General features: G+C 37.3%; 1 protein-coding gene across 2 annotated transcripts; it reads left to right on the top strand.

Moving 5' to 3' along the window:
• Positions 1-34: 34 nt before the first annotated feature.
• Positions 35-21,868, top strand: Slc4a1ap (solute carrier family 4 member 1 adaptor protein). Of its 2 annotated transcripts, XM_047523493.1 has the most exons (15): positions 154-268; positions 625-802; positions 1,041-1,236; positions 2,178-2,300; positions 3,729-3,789; positions 4,131-4,270; positions 6,102-6,262; positions 6,982-7,051; positions 7,423-7,609; positions 12,405-12,516; positions 15,189-15,426; positions 17,597-17,683; positions 18,659-18,726; positions 20,103-20,172; positions 21,686-21,868. In XM_047523493.1, exons 3-15 carry the CDS (start codon positions 1,116-1,118, stop codon positions 21,733-21,735), a joined length of 1,488 nt encoding a protein of 495 aa, XP_047379449.1. In that variant the 5' UTR covers positions 154-268; positions 625-802; positions 1,041-1,115; the 3' UTR covers positions 21,736-21,868. The 2 variants fall into 2 exon arrangements, with proteins under 2 accessions (XP_047379448.1, XP_047379449.1); XM_047523492.1 differs by having other exon boundaries at positions 35-802.
• Positions 21,869-23,325: the final 1,457 nt, after the last annotated feature.

The following is a 23,325-nucleotide window of genomic DNA, read 5'->3' as shown; positions in this document are numbered from 1 at the left end:
CTTGAAGGAGCAACTGAATCATCCTGTCCAGAGAAATGGCTTGGAGTTGGGAAAAGGGAGCCATGGTCAGGAACGTAGAGAGCGAGGGGTGAGGATTCCTAGGAACATATTTCCACATTGCACCCGGTTAAGGATGGCAGAAATTCCCTCTCTGTCAGATCCTCCAGTGTCGCAAGAACCGAGTGGCGACTTTAAGAAGCCAGCCCTGCCGGCGACCCCGGCAGTGCGGAGTAAGGCTCCGACCGCCAGTCCCGCAAACCCCGAAGAGGTAAAAAGGGAATGGCCCACGGAGCTGCGGGACCCCGACCCCGACTCCGGAGAGCCCGACGTCCCGCCTCTTCGGCGGGACAGCGGGGAGAATAGGAGTGTTCAGGACGAGCAGCTGCGTCCCCCCACCGCGGTTTCTTCCCCTGGCGGCCCGGCTCGAGCGCCCCAGTACCGAGAGCCGCCGTGGGGTGGCCCAGCTACGGCCCCCTATAGTCTAGAAACGCTGAAGGGCGGCACCATCCTGGGCACCCGTAGCTTAAAAGGGACGAGTTGCTACCTTTTTGGTAGACTGTCTAGCTGCGACATGTGCCTGGAGCACCCTTCGGTGTCTCGGTACCACGCGGTGCTCCAACACAGGGCTTCCGACCCGGACGGAGAATGCGACGGCCACGGCCTAGGCTTCTACCTCTACGATCTGGGAAGTACCCATGGCACATTCCTCAACAAAACTCGAATCCCTCCCCGCACCTATTGTCGAGTCCACGTCGGACACGTTTTCCGCTTTGGTGGTAGCACCCGGCTCTTTATCCTGCAGGTAAGTAGAAAACCCTAAAATTGAAATCTCAAAACTTAACCATGCTGGGATCTTGAGCTTCTTAAGTTTTAGTTGAGGAAGGAGATTCTCCCAATCAGCAATGACAAAAGTGGAGGAATCAGTCTGAACTCTTACGTCCAGACCTCTGAACATATTGCGTTATTTCTGAAAATAATTCTCATATTCCTGAACTTTATAAGTTTGTTTTGTTTGTTTTTGTTTTGGTGTGGTTCATCAGGGACCAGAAGAAGACCGAGAGGCAGAATCTGAGTTAACAGTAACACAGTTGAAGGAACTACGCAAGCAGCAACAAATGTTGTTGGAGAAGAAGATGCTAGGAGAAGATTCTGATGAAGAGGAGGAACTGGATAACACAGAAAGGAAAAGGAATGCTAGTGGCCAAGATGATGAAATGGGTTGTACCTGGGGAATGGGTAAGAAATTAAAATTGCTGCCTGAAGTTACTATTTTGAGTTGCTAGTTTACCATGTGACTTTTCATGACTCTTTGAAATAGGATAATTTGCACACAAGGTACCAAATCCCAGATAGAGCCATTATCTTAAAAAAAAAAAAAAAGATTAGGTCAGCCAGGCAAGTGGTGGCTCACACCTGTAATTCCAGCTAGGGAGGCTGTGGCAGGAGGATTGAGAGTTCAAAGCCATTCTCAGCAAATGTGAGCTAAGCAACTCAGTGAGACCCTGTCTCTAAATAAAATACATAAAAGGGCTAGGGCTCATAAATGTGGCTCAGTGGTTAAGTACCCCTGAGTTCAATCCCCAGTACCAACCACAAAAAAAGATTAAATCACAGGCACTATGGATATATATCTACCCTTCCCCCATCCCACTCCCTTACGGGGTATTGGGAGACTTTATAAGCAGAAGGGTTTTGAGCTAGAATTTGAAGGAAAGGAAAAGTAGTTCCTATGAAGCTGAGTGTTAGACTTGGTACTCAGGGTAGGGACTGAGGATTTTAAGGGAGTAATGAGTTTACCAGCCTATTTGACAGATATGAGAAGTATTAAGAAATTATATTAGAGACAAAGTATTAGACCTGAGTATGAGAGAAAGAGAATGCCAGACTGAGGAACTCAAATTTTTGTTCCAAAGTGGGGTAGGTAAATTTTGCCTTTAAAATAAGTGATGGAAAAAATAAAAATTAAGTGCCATGGAAACAAGCTTTGACTTGTCATATAATCTAGGAAATCTGAAGATACTCATAGTACTGGTTTTGTAACTGTTTCACTCCCATCCCCAAGTATTTTTCTTTTTATCACATATAACTCTATCTTTGTGAAGCCTCAAAGAATAGTGAGTATCATTCAGACAGTGTCCTCTCATGTCTCATGATTTTTCCATTCTTATATCCTGCAGGAGAAGATGCTGTAGAGGATGAGGCAGATGAGAATCCCATTGTCTTAGAGTTTCAGCAGGAAAGGGAAGCCTTTTATATAAAGGATCCAAAAAAGGCTCTCCAAGGTTTCTTTGACCGAGAAGGTATGTAAACAGTGTCTGACTCCAAAAGTAAAATGAACCTCAGACTTAGAAATGCTGCATTTTTTTACTGTTTTCCTTGTTTGGTTCTTGCCCTTGTAGTCAGTTGCTTCATCTTACTTTTGATTGGTTTGTTGGTTGGTTGGTTGGTTGGTTTGTGATTCTGGAGATTGACCCCAGGACTTCATACATGCTAGGCAAGTGCTTTACCCCCAGTCCCAGGTTTATTTTGAAAATAATTTAAAAATCTTGTTAGCTTTTCTTCCCATCTTTTTTTTTTTTCTTGACTCATTTCATTCTTAAAAGATCCTGGACTTTGTTGATAAGGAAATTGAACAAATTTCTTATAATTTTTTGTTCCTAATGCACCTGCTCTTTACAGTTCTTAATATGGATTTCAACATTATGTGATTAAAAATGTTTCCACAGAGGATTGTTTCAGTAGAGGTACTTTAAGAGAATATCTGGGGTGGGGAATGTGACTCAGTGGTAGAGTGCTTGCCTAGCATGTGTGAGGCACTGGGTTCAATACTCAGCAACACATAAAAATAAATAGAATGAAGTTATCATGTCCATCTACAACAAAAATTTAAAAAAAAAGAGAACATCTATGTATATTTATGTATTGTGTTATGCACATATGTATAAAGAGTCATTCCTGAGTATCTTCAGGGGATTGATTCTCCTCCCCATCAGGATACCAAAATGGTGCAAGTGGCATAGTATTTGCATATAACTTATGCCCAGCCTCCCATGTACTTTATATTATCTCTAGATACTTACAATATCTAATGCAATGTAAATGCTTGTTACACTACATTGTTTAAGGAATAAAGACAAGAAGAACAAGTTTACATGTTCAGAACACAGTTTTTTTCCCCCTCTGAGGATCTGCAATGGATTGAATTCCAATAATGTGATATGTAATCACGTGTGCGCGCGCACGTGTGTGTGTGTGTGTGTGTGAAGAGAGAAACTGGTTGCTTTCTACACTTAATATTTATGCTTCTAAAAATGAACTTCAACAAAAAAACTTAAATCTACAACTTATAGAAAATGTGAAAACTACAATGGAGTGAAAAAAACTGTATGGAGAGTTGGTTTGTTTTGTTTTGTTTTTATTTTTAGTAGTGCTGGGGATTGAACCCAGGGCCTTACATATGCTGAGCATGTAGTCTTCCTAAGCTGCCCACCCCACTAGCCTGAGTTGATTGTTTGGATATGAGTTTTCTTTCCTCTGTATCATGCTCATTCTAATTTTATTATCAGATGATAATCCCTAGGAATGAGAAGTAAGATGTATTCAAATTTAGTATTCAGTGTGATGTGGAAATTTGGTGTCCTCATTTAACCTTTATTCTCTTTTCTTATTATATCAACCACTTATTTTCAGATCCTGTTTTTTAAAATTGTATTGTCTTTGTTCCACAGGAGAAGAATTAGAATATGAATTTGATGAACAGGGACATAGCACTTGGCTCTGCAGGGTGAGGTATGTTCTTTTCTTAGTAATGTCTGTTTCTAGAAAATGACCAATTTCAGGTTAATTTATGGTTGTAGATAACAGTTCATAGAGTACTTTTAGCCTTAATTTTAGACTATTCCTAAATTTGGACCTTGATAATATAATTACGCTTATGATATTAGAAGGTGGGGTGAGATTAGTAAAAGGTAGAAGGAAAAAACTAAGTCCAGTCTTAGCAAGATAGAACAAAATTAATTGAGAGATTGAAAAACCATCTAAAAAACATGACTGTCATCACAGCATATTAAATGTTTTCATATGAAGCAGGAGCTTAGTATTGTGCTATAATTCCCTCTAAACCAATGCAGATTACCTGTGGATGATTCAACTGGGAAACAACTGGTGGCTGAGGCCATTCACTCAGGAAAGAAAAAAGAAGCAATGATTCAGTGCTCACTGGAAGCTTGCAGGATCCTTGATACTTTGGGATTGCTGCGACAGGAAGCAGGTCAGCATATAGGAGTCATTTTTTTCTTTAAAAAGAAAAAGAAGGAAAACTTAAAAGGCAATAAAATCTCTTTATAGGAGGAATATGTAAATTGTGTAGAATGTTTTGAAGCAAAAAGAAAAAATTTCCTATCAGTATCCTAAGGTAGCTATCATTTATGTTCTCCCAAACATAGAGAATCGTGTGTTTAGAACTAGATCCTGGTACTGAAGATATAACTCAATGATAGAGTGCTTACCTAGCATGTGCAAAGCCCTGGGTTTGATATCCCACACTATGGAAAAAAAAATTAGAACTTAATTCTTTAACAAGATTTACACACTCATCACCAATGCAATCTTGTTACTTAAGCTTTTTTGTGACTTTCTTTTGTATTGATAATACAAAAATCATTTTTTAAAGAAGTGGCTAGCTGCGTGCTATGGCACACTCCTGTAATCCCAGCAACTTAGGAGACTGAGACAGGAGAATCACAAGTTTGAGGCCAGCCTTAACAACTTAGCAAGGCCCTTAGTAATTTAGTGAGACCCTGTCTTAAAATAAAAAATAAAAAGGACTGGGGATGTAGCTCAGTGGTAAAGAGTCTCTGGATTCAATCCCCAGTACCAAAAAAATGTGTGGGGGGGAATGCTGGCTATATAATCATTTACTATGAGGTCTGTATTTTCAAATATTCCAAAATAAATTTTTACCATTGCCTAGTAACTGTGGCTGACTTTAATCTGTCAGAACAATTACAATAAAATGTACCTGTTCCTTGCTCCTAATCTTGTTCACTTGTCATCCTTGGAGTGTTTCAACGCTTTCAATTATTTATTCTGGCACTTAAAAATACCCATATATCTAAGAAATAAGAATATGGTGTGTTATTTTGAGTCATTTATTTTAGACATTACTTTTTGACTCCATTTAGTTATTTAATATTTATTTGATTATGCTGATACAAATATCAGTCACAGCTCAACAGTTTTGTTTCCTTTTTGTTTTCCCTAAAGGTAATACTTGTGTGTTTTTTTTTTTTTTTTTTAACCTCTTGCCTATTCTCATACTTTTCCGTAGGCTTTCAATATATTTTTTCACTTTGTTCAATCACATTATCAATTCTGATTATTTTTTGAAGACATTCCTTCTGAAGAGTACTACTCTCCTTTTAGCCTTTAGAGCTTATTGCTTTCTATATCTACTGCAAGAGTGTCACCTGAGACACTCTTTTTTATTCACTGACTTTTAAGAACCTTTTGCTCAGTACACTGACCATTTGTTTGTTTTAATTTTTTATTGTTGTAAAAGGTACACAATCGGGCTGTAACTCAGTGGTAGAGTATTTGCCTACTATGAGCAAGGTCCTAGGTTCAATTCCCTGCCAAAAAAGAAAAAAAGTGTGTATGTATGTATATATACACACACACAACATAAAATATACCATTTTAAGTATATAATTCAGTGGCATTAAGTATATTCACATTGTTGTGCAACCATTGCCACGGTTATCTCAGAACTTTTTAATTACTCTTTTTTGCAACTATACCCAGTAAACATTAACTCTGTTCTTCTTCCTCTCCAGAACCCTGAGAACTACCATTCTGTTTTTTTCCCTGTATGAATATGACTACTTTAGGTACCTTGTATAAATGGAATCATGCAATAAGTGTCCTTTTGTGTCTGACTTATTTTACTTAGCATAACATTTTCAAGGTTTAGCCCTTTGTTTTTTTTATGTGGGTTGGCAGCTTGTGGAAATTCTCTTTAAAGCTGCTTGCCTCCTTTCTTTTTGTAAAATTTATTTCATTATTATTATTCATTATCATTCTTCCATTTTTTGCACCTCTAGTGTCTCGGAAAAGGAAAGCCAAGAACTGGGAAGATGAAGATTTTTATGATAGTGATGATGATACATTCCTTGATCGCACTGGCCTGGTGGAGAAGAAGCGTCTTAACCGAATGAAGAAGGCTGGGAAGATTGATGAGAAGCCAGAGACCTTTGAATCACTGGTAAGTTTTACTTATACAATTAGCTGTGGTAGGTTGGTTGTTTTTGTTTTAATCAAATAATACATTATATAAATCTGTTTTGTGATAATTATAATTTTTAAAGTAGTATTAAAATCTGTAATCTGTAAATTTAATGGTAGCAATTAGTCTTATCCAAGATGCTGAAAAGAAAAATATGACTTACTGCTAGAAACTTTGCTCCAGGATGATATTAACCCATTAATGAACATTGTTTGAATATGATATTCCTCAAAAAGAAAAAGTTCCAAATTGGGGCATCCAAGGTGGAATTGACTTAAGGACTCTGACAGTCATGAGGAATCAAAGGCATTTTGAGAAGTATAGTACAGGGTCAGTCTGGAAGAGTATGTTGTTCATGAAATTATCATAAGGTGGCATGCGTTTAACACTGTGTTAGTATTCAGAGCTTAAAACATCCATCTGTTCTTTTGATTCATCAATGAAAACAAATGCCTTGAGTGCTTCCTTTGAGGTAAAGTCTGAGTTACTCATTCTATTTAATTCTGCATTCTTTAATTAAGAAATGAATTCAGCTAGAATTAAACGAATGAAAAGTGTTAACTCCATAGGAGCACATTTTTCTGGACTTCTGAGTTAATCCTCTTACAACTTGTAGTAACAATGGTGAAAATAGGAGGATGGTAAACAGTTGGAAAGAGGGAAAACATTTACTAAACCTGTTGATCTGGATGTTACAGGTTGCAAAGTTAAATGATGCTGAAAGGGAACTCTCTGAAATTTCTGAGAGGCTCAAGTCCTCAAGCAAAGGTAAGACTGTCATCAAATATTATTGAGCACCTAGTATATCTAGTGCATTGTGCTAGACCCTGGGGCCACCTTGGTTAATAACATGTAGAATATGGAGGTTTTCTGAGGAGCAATATAGCATATTGGAGCTAGAAAGAAAATTATGAATCGTTTGGCTTAATCTCTTTTTATTTAACAGTTCAGTAGAATGAAACCCTTTGAGACAAAATCACTTTCCAAGGTCACACAACTATAACCTGTTTCCTTAATCCTAATATTAGTGATGTTCTCTGACTAGTTTTATACAGATGACTTCTCTGTGGAAACTTTGGCTGAATTTATAATATTTGGGGTAATCTGCTAATAAACATAATTATTCCTTTCTTGGACAGCTCTGTCAGAATCCCCATCTCAGGATTCTTTAGATGCATTCATGTCAGAAATGAAATCAGGGAGCGCATTAGATGGTGTATCCAGAAAGAAACTTCATCTAAGAACTTTTGAACTGAGGAAAGAACAACAGAGGCTTAAAGGGTTAATAAAAATTGTAAAGCCAGCAGAGATTCCAGAGCTAAAAAAGTAAGTAATCTGTTGTTGTTTGGAATTTTAAATAAGCATGGTAGTATATATAACACTGAATTTTCCTTTTATCCTCTTAGATAATTATTATAATTATAGAAATCCTTTTTCTTTTTTTTTTTTAAACTGTGCTGTGGTTTGAACCTAGAATCTCATGCATACTAGATATATGCTCCCACTAAGCCACATCCCAGCCCAGCACAGAAAACCTTTAACACAGGTTTCATTTGTGAACTATAGACTGCTGGAGGATTTTCAGAGGAAAGTATGAGATTACTGGTTCATTGAAGGGTCTAAAGTTTTTTACTTCACCTTATAGTACACAATAAAACTTTTCTTAAAAACAACATATATAGAAACTAGTTTTTCTAAAATATAAGACCTGTGAGCCTTACACAGTAATGCACACCTGTAATCCATATTTGGGAGACTGAGATAGGAGAAGTGCAAGTTTGAGGTCAACCTGGGCAATTTAGTGAGACCCAGTTTCAAAATTAAAAAAAAAAAAAAAAAAAAAATGTAGGGGGAGGAGGCCTGGAGATGTGGGGATGTAGCTCAGTGGTAGAGCAGTTGCCTAGCATGTCCAAGGTCCTGGGTTCAATCCCTTGTACTGGAAAACAAAAACAACCAAACTAGCAAAAAACTATGAATAATAAGTAGATAACCAACAACCCAAGAGAAAAATAGGGAAAGGATATCAACCAGTGGGCCTCAGAAAAAGAAATACAAATTATTCCTAACTGTATGAAAATATGTTCAGCCTTACTTATTGTAAGAGAAATACAAATACTACAATGTAACACATATTTTATCCATGAAATTCACAAAAATTCATATATATTATAATACACTATGAACGAGGCTATGACAAAAAGGCATTTATTGAAAGGCAAATTATTATTTTGTTGTATTTTGTTAAAAGACAAATTGTGACATTCCCTCCATAGGGCAAATTGGCAGTTTCTATTCTGATTACAAATGCATATGACCTTTGATCTAACTATTACTAGTTTAAATTACTAATTATTAGATGTAATTATTATTTCTAGAACTTTGTCCCTCACATTCTTAGGAAATGAACAATATATGTTGCAGCATTATTTATAGTAGTAAAAGATGAGAAACTATCTAAATGTTTATCAAAGGGAGTGGGCTAAATAAACTATAAGATAGATATATAATAAGTATCATGTAGCTATAAAAAAGTAGGCAACTATTTATGTAGAATGTGGAAACATTGTCAGTAACAGGACAATGTATGTACAAGGATTGTCTGTGGTAGAGAAAGAATGTATAAGTAAGCCATTGCGTGGGTATATGTATGATCTGTTTAGGTTAGGTTCTCTAAAAACAGACTGAGATGGATATTTGTCTGCAAATGATTTACCGAGGCAGTACTCTTAGGAGAAATTTTTATAGGAGTGACAGAGCAAGATAGATAGGGGAAGAAGCTGGGCAAAGATGTAGTTGCAAGAGCATATGATATCATATGCTGTAATGGCATCATAGGTGTCTTAGAGACCAGGAGCTTGGCCTTTTTTACCCCCCATCCAACCTTTGATTTACCACAGATAGTGGGGAAAGGACACACAGGAATTCTGAGAAAGGTGCAAGTATTGACCATTAGCAGTCAATGTCTACAGTAGCTCGTTGTCCTCATTAAGGAAATTAAGAGGGATACCAATATAGCACCCAGTAGGTACTTGTACTATTAAAGCTAAAATTTCTTTTTTCTTCTTTTTCTGGTTTTTGTTGTTGTTGTTGTGTTTGTTTGTTTGTTTTTGATACTGGAATTGAACCCAGGGGTGCTTTACCACTGAGCTACATCCCCAGCCCATTTATTTTATTTTTTTGGCAATTATAGATGGACAGAATGCCTTTATTTTATTTGTTTATTTTTTATGTGGTGCTGAGGATTGAACCCAGTGCCTTACACGTGCTAGGCAAGTGCTCTGCCATTGAGCTATAGCCCCAAACCCCTAGCACATTTTTAAATTTTGAGACAAGGTCTCACTAAGTTGCTGAGGTTAGCTTCAAATTTGTAATCATCCTGCTTCAGCCTCCCAAGTTGGTGGGATTATAGGCATGGACCACTGTACCTGGCTAAAATTTCTCTAGATAAAATTAAATATTCAGTTCTTCAGTTACAGTAGCCACATTTCAGGTGCTCAATAGCCACATGTGGCTGGTGTCTATTGTATTGGATAGTGCAATATAGAACATTTCCAGAAAGTTCTATTGGACACTACTTCAATTTATCAGTAAACACTTACTACATCCCTCATCCCTGTGTAAAAAACCTGTAACCTGATGCTGGGGGCATTATATATGAATATCTAGATATTAAAAGGTGCCTTCTCAAGCCAGGTGCTATGACACAAATTTATAATCCCAGCTACTTGAGAGGTTATGGTCTCAAAATAAAATTAAAAGGGCTGGGGATGTAGCTCAGTGGTAGAATGCTTTCCTAGCATGCATGAAGCCCTGGTTCAGTCTCTGGTAACATACACACACATACAAAGGTGGAAAGGCAATACATTTGTGAAAGTATGAATAGGAGGAAATATATAGAGAATTTGGTGCTATCCATGGATTCAGGCTTCTGCTGAGGATAAGGGGGGACTACTGGGTAGTGATTCCTAAATCCACAAATGTTGTCCAGTTGACCCATATGCCTTTTTTTTTTTTGTACTAGGGATTGAACTCACTGGGCCACATTCCCAACCCTGTTTTGTATTTTATTTAGAGACAGGGTCTCACTGAGTTGCTTAGTGCCTTGCTGTTCCTGAGGCTGGCTTTGAACTTTCAATCCTCCTGCTTCAGCCTCATGAGCTGATGGGATTATAGTCCTGCGCCATAATTATAATTATAGGCATGCACCTGGCCCATATGACATTTAAATTACCTAATTACTGATGGTGAGCAATTACCTTTTGGGCATTTTGAGGCAAGTTATGAAATTTATTTGGTCATCACTTTTTTTTAATCTATAAATTGGAGATAATAATAATACAAAGATTAAATGGATAGCAATTAAAGTGCTGACATACATATATTATTGTCATAACTGTCTTAAGTTTTACTATTTCTGTTGTGCCTAGCAACTATTCATAACATTGTTTTTGTGGAGAAAAAGTAAGAACTCAGGAGACATATCCAGGGTAAACAAATTACTAGTGAGTTTAATTTCACCTCCGTCATCCTTTAACTTGTTAAGTCAGCTCCTTGGGTGTTCTGAGCTAGAAGACATGTTTCTGCATCCTCTGGAGCCTCCACTCCTGCTGTAGGGCTCTGTGGTTGTCTAACTTCCTTTCCCTTCTTGGGTACTGGCTTAGGTGTTCTCTAACTTCTCCCTTCACTTCTCACTTCAGAGTTGCATTTCCAAACTTTCTACCTAATTCTGCCTCCCAGCCTTATCTATCCCCCAAGCAACTCCTGGTTGTGATCCTCTCTTCTGCTTTTTCACTTCCTTTGGGCCAGTCTTCGCACATCCTCCAGGCCGGCCCAGTATTTAATGTAGCTAGTAAATGTCCATCTGTAGTAGTAAAATATCTGTAGTATTATGTATGTACTATTAATGTAGTAGGAAAATATCTGTGTTACTACCTTTCTCTATGAGGCCTATGGAGAGGGGTGTGAAGGATTGTGATTTGGCAGAGGGTGTTTTAGGGCCAGGCAGGCAGGATTTTTCCGGTGGTCTTAACAAGGGAATGGGTTCTGACTCTGATAGGGGAAAAGGTGACCGGGCCCCAAGAGTGCCACTAGGGAAGGGGACAAGACTTAGATCAAAGATGGCAGCAAGTGAGCTTCAGAATGGGCCAGGGGGGTCAGTTCCTCATATGGGTAACTAGAGTCTAGGAGTGTCAGTCTTGTCCTGTCCTCATACTCTAGTTTGCAGAGATATCCCATGTTCCAGGTGAAGGCAGCACAGGGCTTTCTTCCCTGGTCTAGTATGGTTCTTTTAAGTTTTCCTCTGTTTCCATATGCCATCTGCTCGTTACCTTTATGACCTCCACCTACTTTCTTCTGTCTCTTCATACCATCTTCTAATTATTGCCTCTGCCTACTTCTTATTGTCACCTTTGCTATTCTGGTAAGTTCAGTGTCTTGTCAACTGTCAACTTTTTGTTTTTGCTGTTCTCTTCCTTCTTTCTAATTTCTGCTATCTCTTCTTTTTTTATTCTTTTTCAACTTTGCCCTAATGGGCTTAGCTTTTATAACCATCTCTAGCCAATTAGAATATTGATAACCTTAACAGTTGCAGTATCTTTTAACTATTTAAGCTATCCTACCCACCCCCCACCTATGCACATACTTTTTTTTTTTTAATGTCTTTGCTCAGAGCCATGGTACATGGTTATGGTTAAGTGTTAACTGTGGATAAGTAAGTAAGGCATTCTTCAGAGATTGGAGGAAATAGGGTTTCATACCATAGATCCATCTCCTGCCACTTAATGGAGATGGGGTCATGCTTATGTATGTATTCTTCTTTACCAGTGACCTTTGTACCATAGTCATCATTTTATGAATATAAAGTCATGTAGCATGTTGTAAATTATTAGATTAAGGAAGCAGTCTCATCTTGCCCGTAATAGTTCTGTTCATGATAATCAGCAACATCATTGTCCATTCAAACTCTGCTTGCCTGAATACCTCCTTCTTATTGTTGTATGCTCAGATACTCATTTGTAGTCATTTTTGTTTTACCAGAAATTTCTTGGTCCCTTTTACAGTATTTATAGATAAAACCTTGGACTCACCAGAATAGTTATGTATACTTGTTCTTTCATCCTAGGACTGAAAGTCAGACTACAGATATAGAAAACAAAGCTAAGAAACTTACATTGCCTCTCTTTGGTGCCATGAAAGGAGGAAGCAAATTCAAGTTAAAAACTGGAACAGTAGGGGTAAGTCATGATTCAAGGTACAGTGTTAAAACTTTTAGCTGGTGAGTTATCTCTGAGCTAATTTTTCTTTCTTTTGCAAGTGCAGATGACTCATTACATAGTGTTGTTAACAAGAGCTGTAGGTTTGATAATAGTCATTTCTTTCCCAGAATTTGCTTGTTAGCTTTTCTCTGTTCAGCTGAGAGTTATAAGAATTGGCAAGTTGATTCATACCAATCTGAAAGTAACTGATTTGTAAATTCAACCAGTGTATTAAATTCAAATGAATCTTGGGTTTAGAAATAAATCTCCTGCACTGAATGCTTTTTTAGGGTGTTGGTGGTGGGGGGCAGTATTAGGGATTGGAGCCAGGGCCTTGCACATGCTAGGCAAGCACTCAACCTCTGAGCTAAATCCCCAGCTCTTTTCTTTTTAATTTTATTTTGAGACAGCGTCCTTGCTAAGTTGCCCATGCTAACCTTGAATTTGTGATCCTCCTGCCCCAAACTTCCAAGTGTCTGGAATAACAGGTGTGCATACCGCATTTATCTCAGTTAAATGCTTTTAACCTGATGTCACATGCAAATAACATTTATTAGTAACATAGCGTATACACTTGTGTCTGCCTTATGATTTTTCCATACTTGATTTAATCCTTCCAATACCTTACAACTTGTGTCTTAAAGAAGAAAAAACAGGCAAAATATCATATAACACCATCATTATTAAATTAGCAGGCAATTAGATCCAGTTCTTCTGTCTCTTGAGTTTTATGATCTTTCTACTCTTTTTTTTTTTTTTTTTTTTTTTTTTTTTTTTTTTGGTGTGCTAGGGATCGAACTCAGGGCCTTGTGCTTACAAGGCAAGCACTCTACCGACAGAGCTATCTCCCCAGCCCCCTCTACTCTTCTATAATGCCTCACTGATGGTTGTTTTTGCTTTACATATATTCCTATTTATAGATTTAGCTTTTAAAAGATTTTTATCACTCTAAAGAACTGAATCTTCTGTATTAGTTTGCTAGGACTGCTATAACAAAATACCACAGATTGGATGGCTTAAACCACAATAATTTATTTTATCAGTTCCAGATACTGAAAGACTTAAGATCAAGGTGCTGACAGAGTTGGTTTCTTCTTTGGCTTGCAGATGGTTGCCCTCTTGCTGCCCTTTCACTTGATAGTCCCTCTGTGCATTTGCACTTCTGGTATATCTTCTAGTGACGCCAGACATATGGACTTAGGGCCCTGTCCTAAATGCCTCTTTTATTATTTTTAAATACAGTCACATTCTTAGGTATTGGGAATTGGAACCTCAAACATGAATTTGCAGGAAATGGAGGTGGGGAGGATTCAGCCCATTAACACCTTGTATTAGGATATACCGCCCTCTGGTGGCAGAGATCTGAAGTCTCAGCTATGTACTGAATGAGTTATGTGATTTATCTAAGATCTGGAGACTTTGGGGCAGGGGTAGTATTTATGTATTAAATAGAAGAAAAATGCTTTCCTAAAATGCCTTTCTTAGAAGATTATAGAACTAAGTTCTATAGTTAAAAAAGATATAACCAAGGTGTACTTTGAAACCTCTGTTCCACAAATATGATCAAATTTTTCTAATAAATGATTTTATTGGAAGACCTTGATTCAAATGTGTTTTATGGGCATGGTGGCATACACCTATAGTCCAAGCTACTTAGGAGTCTAAGGCAGGAGGATCACCAGGAACCCAGGAGTTCAAGATTAGCCTGGGTGAAATAGCAAAACACTGTCTTAAAAAATATATATGCCTTTATGCTTAAATAAATGTCTTTCTTTTCTTCAGGATGGCTTACTGTTTTATAAGTCCTGTTTCCTTGAAATTACATTAAGTTTAAAATGAAAAAGCAGTACAGATGACTTCTTTCTTGGGAATGTGTGTCTGATTTACTCCCTAGAAGATTTTGTAATAAATTAGGGTCCTTTACTATTTTTTTTTTTTTTTTTTTTTTTACCTCTTGTACTTCACCTGCGTCTGCTTTATTACTCACACTGGTTCATTACTGCAAGGCATCTAGTGTATCATGCTCCTAATTCAGCTCCCCTGAAAACAGTCAACATCACACAACACATAAACTTACCTAAGCAAAAGGCAGCATCAACTTAAGGATCTACTATGATTTTACTACACCAACAGCATATTTTAACCCTTTTTCTGACTCATTGCATATTTTAACCCTTTTTCTGACCCATTTACAAATAATCTGTGCTACTATGCCTTTACTATTAAGAGGTCAAATAGAACAGAATTCCTACAGCTGTTGCTTACTTGAAATAAATGTTTTTGTTCTCTCCAAGCCCTTTCAAGTGTTTGGTATTTAATAATTTTTGTCCTGTCCTCTTGCCACCCTACCCCACCCCACAGTGCTGGGGATCAAATCCAGGGCCTTGTGCATGCTAGGCAAGCACTCCTATCATTGAGTTACACCCCAGCACTAAAAATCTTTGATCCTATAAACTAATAAACATACTCGTTAAGGGTCCATAGATGGGCACAATATCATGTGAAAGTTCTACTTCCAGCCTACTTTTGCAGGATTTATCAACCTATAGAGGTTAGACATTCTATGCATTTAGTTTAACCTCATTGAAGAAATTTGTCTCTTTTTTATCATTATGTAGAACTACTCGTTTGTGGTTTTATTTCCCTCATAGAAGTTGCCCCCCAAGCGTCCAGAACTTCCTCCAGCTCTAATGAGAATGAAGGATGAGCCTGAAGTAGAAGAGGAGGAAGAAGAAGAGGATGAAGAAGAAGAAAAAGAAAAGGAGGAGCATGAAGAGAAAATGGAGGATGGAAGCAGCAGGCTGCCACAGGGGCTAGAGCCAGAAACAGTAGTGCAGGAAATGAGTGCTCCCATAGATCTCACACGTTCTGGAGAAACAAAAAGCCATGGTAATACCTTTCTCTTCCTGGTGCTATTCAGAGGGGCAGTTGCATTACTTGTGGATAGGAAAGCCAGTTCTTGCCTATGCATTTGGACTTTATATACGTCAGACATGGGCTCTGTAGTAAAGAAATGTAGTTTTCTTCCTTTGACTGCCAGTAATTAATTATTCCATTGCATTTTAAAGGGAGGTTTTTCCAGTTTGTTCCAGAATGATAGAGGATTGAAATCTTGAATCTGACGTCACAGTTGAGGAATGATCCTGAACTGATGCCACTGTAGAGGTGAAGGACAGGGAAGTAGTGTGGGTGGTGGGGCCTGATTAGGTGGTCTCAGAATAAGTCTCCCCTTACTCATTTTTCTCCCCACCTCTAAATAGAGGCTAAGCCTAATTGTACCTAATGGACTAAAGTTCTCAAGAACAATCATGCCTTAGTCATCTTTTTGTCTATAGTATCTAACAGAGAATCTGGCACAAGGTACTCACCCACTTGAGAAAAAATTTAATGAAAAATGTTGAAAGAGGGAATTGATTGACTTGAAAATAATTTTTGTGATTATGAAAAGAATATGTATTCATTTTAGAAATTTTAGACATAAAAGTCCAAAGAAGAGAAAAGAAATCTCCCCAAATCTTATCTCTACTGTTTATCTTTTAGTGCCCTCTTATCTTTTATTAACTGCAGGAGTTATTTTCCTGCAGGTTGCCAAACTGCTTAGCCAAGAGTAATATTTCACAGAAAATAGAGAATGTGAGGAAAAATAAACACTAGTGTTAAATGTGTGTGGGGATGTGTACATATCTACTTCTGACAGACTACATAGGTCTATTTACAACAGTAGGCCTGGATTGCAGCCCTCCTATTGAGTCACCTTCACTTGTGTCTGAGGAACAGAAAAGTGACTGTTTCCTTACCTATTTGCCTTCTCTGTTTAATTGTTGGCAAAATTTCTGCCTTTTAAAAAAGTTACTTACATGTAGTGTTTTTTGTTTTTTGTTTTTTCCCCTGAGCCCGGTCTTTGGGCCATACCAGCAGGAAGGGGAGCAGGAAGTATTATATTTTTTTGTTTAGGGACCAAAGTATATCTGTGTATGAAAATGGCACAACTTTTAAAACCTAGTTTATAAGTTTAAATTAGTAAATCCATGACTGCTGAGGGATTATTCTAGGCCTTTTTTCCTCTACTTTATTAGTTTTTACAGCATGAGGATCCTATTTTACATACTTTTTTCGGGGCAGGGGGGAAGGGTACCAGGGATTGAACTTGGACACTCAACCACCAAACCACATCCTCAGCCCTATTTTGTATTTTATTTAGAGGCAGGATCTTACTGAGTTGCTTAGCACCTTACTTTTGCTGAAGCTAGCTTTGAACTCTCAGTCCTCCTGTCTCAGCATCCCAAGCCTCTAGGATTACAGGGCACCACTGTGCCTGGCTTTACATGCTACTTTATAGCCTATTTTTTTCCCTTAAAATGTTTTTTATTTAGTTTTAGTTCCAGGGATTAAACCCAGAAGTGCTTAACTGCTGAGCCACATCCCCAGCCCTTTTTATTTTTTATTTTGAGAAAGGGCCTCACTCAGTTACTTAGGGCCTCACTGAATTGCAGAGGTTAGCTTTGCACTTGCAAATTCCTTGAGGCAGGGGAAATTCTCCTGCCTCAGCCTCCAGAGTCACTGGGATTGCAAGTGTGTGCCACTGCACCTATCTTGAATTGTTCATTTTTAAATGTTTTTTACTTAGGGGTGGAGCATTACATGAATGTGTCAAAAATGTATTAACTTTTACTTATTAAACATATAAATTACTTAATGTTTGCTATTGTAAATACTATAAATAATAAATCTTGGTGCTTGACTCTGATTTTTTAAAAAAATATGTTCCTGCGAGTACCACTTCTAGATCAAAGAATGTGTACATTTTTAAGGCTTTTGGTAAGTATTGCCAATAAGTTTATTTCATAGTTGGCTAGATTTTTTAAAGTGGAAAATTGGTTCTCTATAAGATGTCTAGAGATACATTCATTGGAAACCTCATTAAAGTTAGTTGAAGCTGATGATGATAAAACTAGATGATCATTATAGACACAGATTCTCTTTGATTTTGTTTTTGTTTTTTTGGCCTTTTCACCATGAATTAAATAATAACATTGGACTTTGGTACTGCTTTTTATAGAAAACATGTCTCAAGTCAGCCACATGGAACAGAATAAAGAGTATCAAGAGATTAATGAAACATCTTCATCATGCAAAGAACCATCAGGTAAGTAGTATAGCAGACTCCATTGCCTCTCTGTACTTGGGTGCCACCTGCCTTTAAAAGGAGGGGTTGGCAGCTGACCCTAAGGCAGCACAGAGAATGGCCATATAAACACTAGGTAGGTGCAACCGCCAGGACCCTGGATGAAATTGGAGTGTATAAAAGGTTTGTGTTTGGTGCCATCCCATTTGCCTTTTACTCCTCTTCTCCCTGCCTCACAAAGTACCTAATGTCTTGCTGCTTCCCTCTGGCCATATAAAGCCCTCCCCAATTTTACATCTCCCAGTCAAGTATGTCCTACCATGGAAATGATTCCAGATCTATTAAAATAAATTGCTTGAAAGGTTGGCAGTGCTGAGAATTTTTGTTGGGAATTGATCACAGACATATGTTGGGCCTTGCATATGCCCAAAATCCATACTCCCAGAAAGAAAGTAGGTGTTCAGCATTAACTACATTATTTGTATAGTAGAGGCACAATGAGCCTAGTAAAGAGGGACTGCTTGCTGGGTGCAGTGGTACACACCTGTAGCCCCAGCAGCTTGGAAGACTGAGGCAGGTGGATCAGGAGTTTAAAGTCAGCCTCAGCAACTTAGTGAGGCTCTGTGCAACTTGGTGAAACCCTATCTCTAAATAAAATATTAAAAAGGTCTGGGTATGTGTCTCAAGTTTTAAGCACCCCTGGGTTCAATCCCTGGTATAAAAATGAAAAAGAGAGGCTGCTTTTCTCTGGTTTTACTTGTAATGGTTAAAATGTAGAATAATAAAAATAGCCTCATCATCTTCATCATACTTAAGTTTGCAGAATAGCCTTGTTTTAAAAATTATGGATATCAGTCAATGAAAAATTCTCAATATAGTTTTTACGGTAGTGATTGTCATTAATGTTTTCTTCAGTAATTGTATCACTCTCTTAGGAAGAGTTCTCCTATTACATATTCAGAAAATAGTTATTACCACTTTTTTCCCTTAAATTAGCACCAGAGAATGAATATGAGAAAAGCAGAGATGAATTAAAGAAAAAGAAAGCTCTTGGTCCAGGCAAGGTAAGTACTTTTCTTCTCTGAAAGTTGAAATGAACGCTCTTGTCATAGACCACATCTAGGAGTGTGACTCTTTGGAGACTAACTTAACAGAGTTCCCAACAGCCTTAGTCCCCTGTCCTAGAAATCTGAACTCTAATTTTTATTTCTGAATTCTCTATTCTTGTCTCCATCCACCCTGTTCCCTATAACTGCTCACACACATGCTACCTCTTTTATACTAACTTGTGAATTTTTCTTTGTATCCTAACATGCCATACAAAGACATTTGAATAACATGCTCTTTTCCTCCTTTTATTACACAAGAAATATAAATGAACTTCATTCTGTATCTTAATTTTTTTTAACCTGTCATGGAAATAATTGTTTATCAATATTTCAAGAGCTTCTTACTGCATGGATATTCCCTATTTAGTCAGTTCCCTACAGATGGACACTTGGCTGTGTCTAGTCTTTCATTACACCAGTGCTATAGTGAATAACCTTATGAATACATAATTTTGTATGGATATGCTAAGTTCCCAGAAGTGCAATTGCTGTGTTGTGTTGACAAGCTCCAAGACTCCCCCCTGGTAATTCGTAGGAGGTCTCACAGGACTCAGCATATGGTTGCACTTACAGCTATGATCTCCTACAGCAAAATGATACCAAGTATAATCAGCAACAGGAAAGGCTTGGGGTGGAATCTGGGTAAACCAAGTGAAAACTTTGAAGGGTCCTCTTCCAGTGGAGGCACATAGGACATGCTTAATTCCTCTAGCAGTAAGTTGTGACAATTGTGAAATGTTGCTAACTAGAGAAGCTTGGTAGAGACTCTGTGCTATTTTTGTTGGGAATGTATCATATAGGCATTCCCTGATTGGCATGTACCACAAATCCGGACTCCCAGAAAGAAAACAGGTATTCAGCACAAACCACATTGTTTGTACAGTAGAGGCCCAATAAACCACCCTTATCAGTTAGGGTAGTAGTCATAATCCTCCAGAAACTCAAGTTCCCAGACACCAGCCAAAGACCAGTCTTGCAAACAGGCTTTCAAAGAACAGCAGTCAGTCTTGCTCTGTTAACTCTTTTCTATGCTTAGGTTAAAATGCAAATGCCAAATTTCTCTCCGTGGAAGTTATTCCATTAAGCACTTATATCTGCCATGTGTTTACTTCTCCTTTTAAAAAGCATGACATCACTCTCACTAATGAAAGCTCAGCTCATTGAGACTTTATAAGGAAAAAAAATCAAGATTTAGAGAGACAGTGTTTATTAATGTCCACATCATTAATGGAAACTGTGCTTAGTTTTTGTTTTCTGACAGGCAAATGTAAGGACAGTAATTCTTAGAGTTAAAATTCTTTTGAGTAAAATAGTTCATCTTTTCTTTGCAGTTTCCCCCCACACTTTCTTCCAAATATCCTGAAGATGACCCAGACTACTGTGTGTGGGTCCCACCTGAAGGTATATTTTTTTAATATTTTTAAAATTTTTCTTTTCCTTTTCAATTAGATTTCTTTATATATTTGAATAGGTCATACATGTTTAAGGTTCAGAATAAGTTACAAGAGTATATAGTGAAAAGTTTCCCTTCTGTGAGAACAGGTAGATTTAAAGATCTGAAGAGACATATCAACAAAATATAATCTGTGCACCCTGTTTGGATTCTTACTCTAACAAGCAACTGTTTTAAAAATTATGAGCCAGCCAGATAATTTTGAACACTAGTTGGATATTTAATAGTAAGATACTAAGAAATTAATGCTGATTTTTTGAAGTATGAATGATGTCAAGTTATGTTTTTGGGGAAAAGTCCTTATATTCTAGAGAAATATATAGAAGTGTTTATAGATGGAATGACATCTGGGATTTACCTTAAAATAATCCAGAGAAGGTAGGGAAGGAGTAAGAGATAAAATAGGATTGGCCACATATTGACCATATTATTAAAACTGGATGAGGGGTACATGGGGTTTATTATATTTTTCTATTTATTTGCATATATTTTAAATTTTCTTTATTAAATTAATAGAAAACCAAAAGTCTTTAGACCATGCCTCAGCTACTCATTTTTTCCTCTAAAGACAACCAAATATTATCAGTTTCTTATTCCTGTATTTTAAATAAAAGACCTATATAGACAATAAAACACATATTTTGGGGCCCGGGGTTGTGGCTCAGTGGTAGAGTGCTTGCCTTGCTTGTACAAGGCACTGGGTTCAATTCACATAAAAATAAAATAAAGATATCGTGGCCATCTACAACTAAATATTTAAATGCAAAACAAAAAAACACATATTTCACCACTTTGCACAAATGGAAGCTTCTTCTATTCCTTGCTATTTTGTGCTTAGCGCTCTATAGAGGTCCTTCCATAATTACTTACAGATTTATAATTTTCTTTTTACATTTTTTTTATTGTGTGATTATACCTTTATGTATTTAAAAGTTTCCTAGTGGATATTTACCCTGTTTCCAGTCTTTTGCGTTTATAAATAACTCTGCAAAAATAACCACTAATGTATGTAATTGTGTAATATATATAATATGTGAAGTATAGAGGTCCATTTATAGAAAAAACTAATAAAGGTTAACATACTGGATCAAAGCTATTTTTAAGATATTTTAAATTGCATTCTGTAAAGACTACCAGTTTTGTGTTCATACATATCTAGGGCAATATATTAGATGCTTATTTCTTCATATGCTCATTACATGTTACTTTTTTATGGATGGTGTTTCTAAGATACTAGTAATTAGTAGAAGTTTAGTTACTAGAAATGTTTGCTTACCTCCTAATAAATGTTAGGGTTGATATGAAAAAAGGACTACATTCCAAAATTGTATCCAAAAAGTAAATTTCTATCATGAAAGAAACCTCCGTATTTATTTTACTTTTGGCCTACAAATATCTGGATATCTTTTCCCTCTTGACTTTGGAAGAGTAAATTTGTTTCTTTTTTATATTTTGATATAGGCCAAAGTGGAGATGGCAGAACCCATCTTAATGACAAGTACGGCTATTAATTACTTCAGAGTTCCAGAAGAAGACCTTGTGGACCATGTGAAATAGAATATTTGGAATAATATATGAAGTTGAATGACCAGAGAAGTTCAGATGATCATATGTAAAATCTGGTGACCCACCTTTTCTTCCATGTTTTTGGTTTCCTGAATTTATTTGCTCATCCAATTCTTCTGATTTGGGTATTTATGTTTAAAAGTACTTATGTATATATATAAAAAGGGAACCATCTATTTTGAGAAATAGATGAAATAGTGAAGTGAGAGACATGATTTTATTATATAAAGAGAAGACAAAGATGCCCTAATATTGATTTAAAATCATAGCCTCTTTGGTTTAAGACTTTGGGACTGTGAGTTAGAGGTATAGCTTGTCTAGCATGTTTGTGGCCTTGTATCCTATTCCCAGTAACACAATTTAAAAAGAAAAAACAAGAAACAATGGAGGATTGTGCTTTCCTGAGCACTAGGCTACTTCTGGCAGTTATGCTCATATTTCAAGTTATCTTGAAATATGAGCATATTCTATGGATGTGACTCTAGATATCCTTGTCATTCTTAGAACTAAATCTAGATTGACAGTGGTTTCCTACTGCCTCCAACTCTAATCCTCCCTCCACAATTGAGAACAGACCCTGACTTACCAGGATATGGTTAGCCATAACACTACCTCGTATACTCAGGCCCCAGTCTGATAAAAACTCAGCCCATTGAAATGCTGGCTCTAACTAATCAGTCATTCTGCTCTTATGGAAGAGTGCAAATATAGTCATAGAATGAAAAGGTGAATGTGTTTCCCTTTGTGAAGAGGAGAATAAAAGTTCCTTCCTCTTTGGAAACAGGAAGAAGTTTAAGAAGATGTCTTACTCCACTCTTTTTCCCCATGATTAATGCCTCACTTCCATAGTTAGGAAAGTGGAAAAGTGAAGGGATGCAGCAAGGTGTAGAGCATTTGGGTTAGGCTTAAGGCAGACATACTTGGGGAGAAGTGCTATGGCCAAACTAGAGAGTGAATGAGACTGGTACTTTCCTTTAATGGATTGCACAGTATATAAATAGTGGGCAGGAAGCAGTAATGAGCCACTTCAGTTACTATGGCAAAAGTGGGAATTCTGGTCTACTAAAAGTAAGTCCTTCATCTCTCAAAAGAGAGTGTTGGTACTCTGAGAAACTTACTTTGGACTTCATTCAGACCAAGAGGGGAGAACTGGTTGATGATGTAAGAAGTGGCAGGAATTTGGGGGCAGTGTTCTTATCATCTTGGATCAAAATAGTGGACAGAGATCTGAGCCACACCAGTGGTCTTCATATATGAAACTCTATTCAAACATATATGTGTGACCCTACTATTTGAACAGGTAAAAATATATCTGCTGTGTGTGAAGTGAAGGCACAGGGATTGGAGCTGTGCACATACATCCTCTCCTCACATTGACCCTGAGGAATCCCAGGAACTCCACAGAGCATAGCCTTCTATAGGAGGGCAGAATTCTAAGGTTCTGGGAACAGTAGGTATGGTTCCTTGTCTTCAGACACTGAAAGCAAGTGGGATTCCACATACCAAAATAAAATCTAAATATGTAATTTGTACAG

The sequence above is a fragment of the Sciurus carolinensis genome, chromosome 13, assembly GCF_902686445.1.
Source record: "Sciurus carolinensis chromosome 13, mSciCar1.2, whole genome shotgun sequence".
Classification (NCBI taxonomy): Eukaryota; Metazoa; Chordata; class Mammalia; order Rodentia; family Sciuridae; genus Sciurus; species Sciurus carolinensis.
The sequence above is the reverse complement of the archived record's forward strand: the minus strand, read 5'-3'. Positions and strand labels throughout refer to the sequence as shown.

Coding starts and splice junctions, on each gene's coding strand:
- Slc4a1ap (XM_047523492.1), top strand. CDS start 134: ATGGCAGAAATTCCCTCTCTGTCAGATCCTCCAGTGTCGCAAGAACCG. Junction 803..1,040: donor CCCGGCTCTTTATCCTGCAG/GTAAGTAGAAAA, acceptor GTGGTTCATCAG/GGACCAGAAGAAGACCGAGA. Junction 3,790..4,130: donor ACTTGGCTCTGCAGGGTGAG/GTATGTTCTTTT, acceptor AAACCAATGCAG/ATTACCTGTGGATGATTCAA.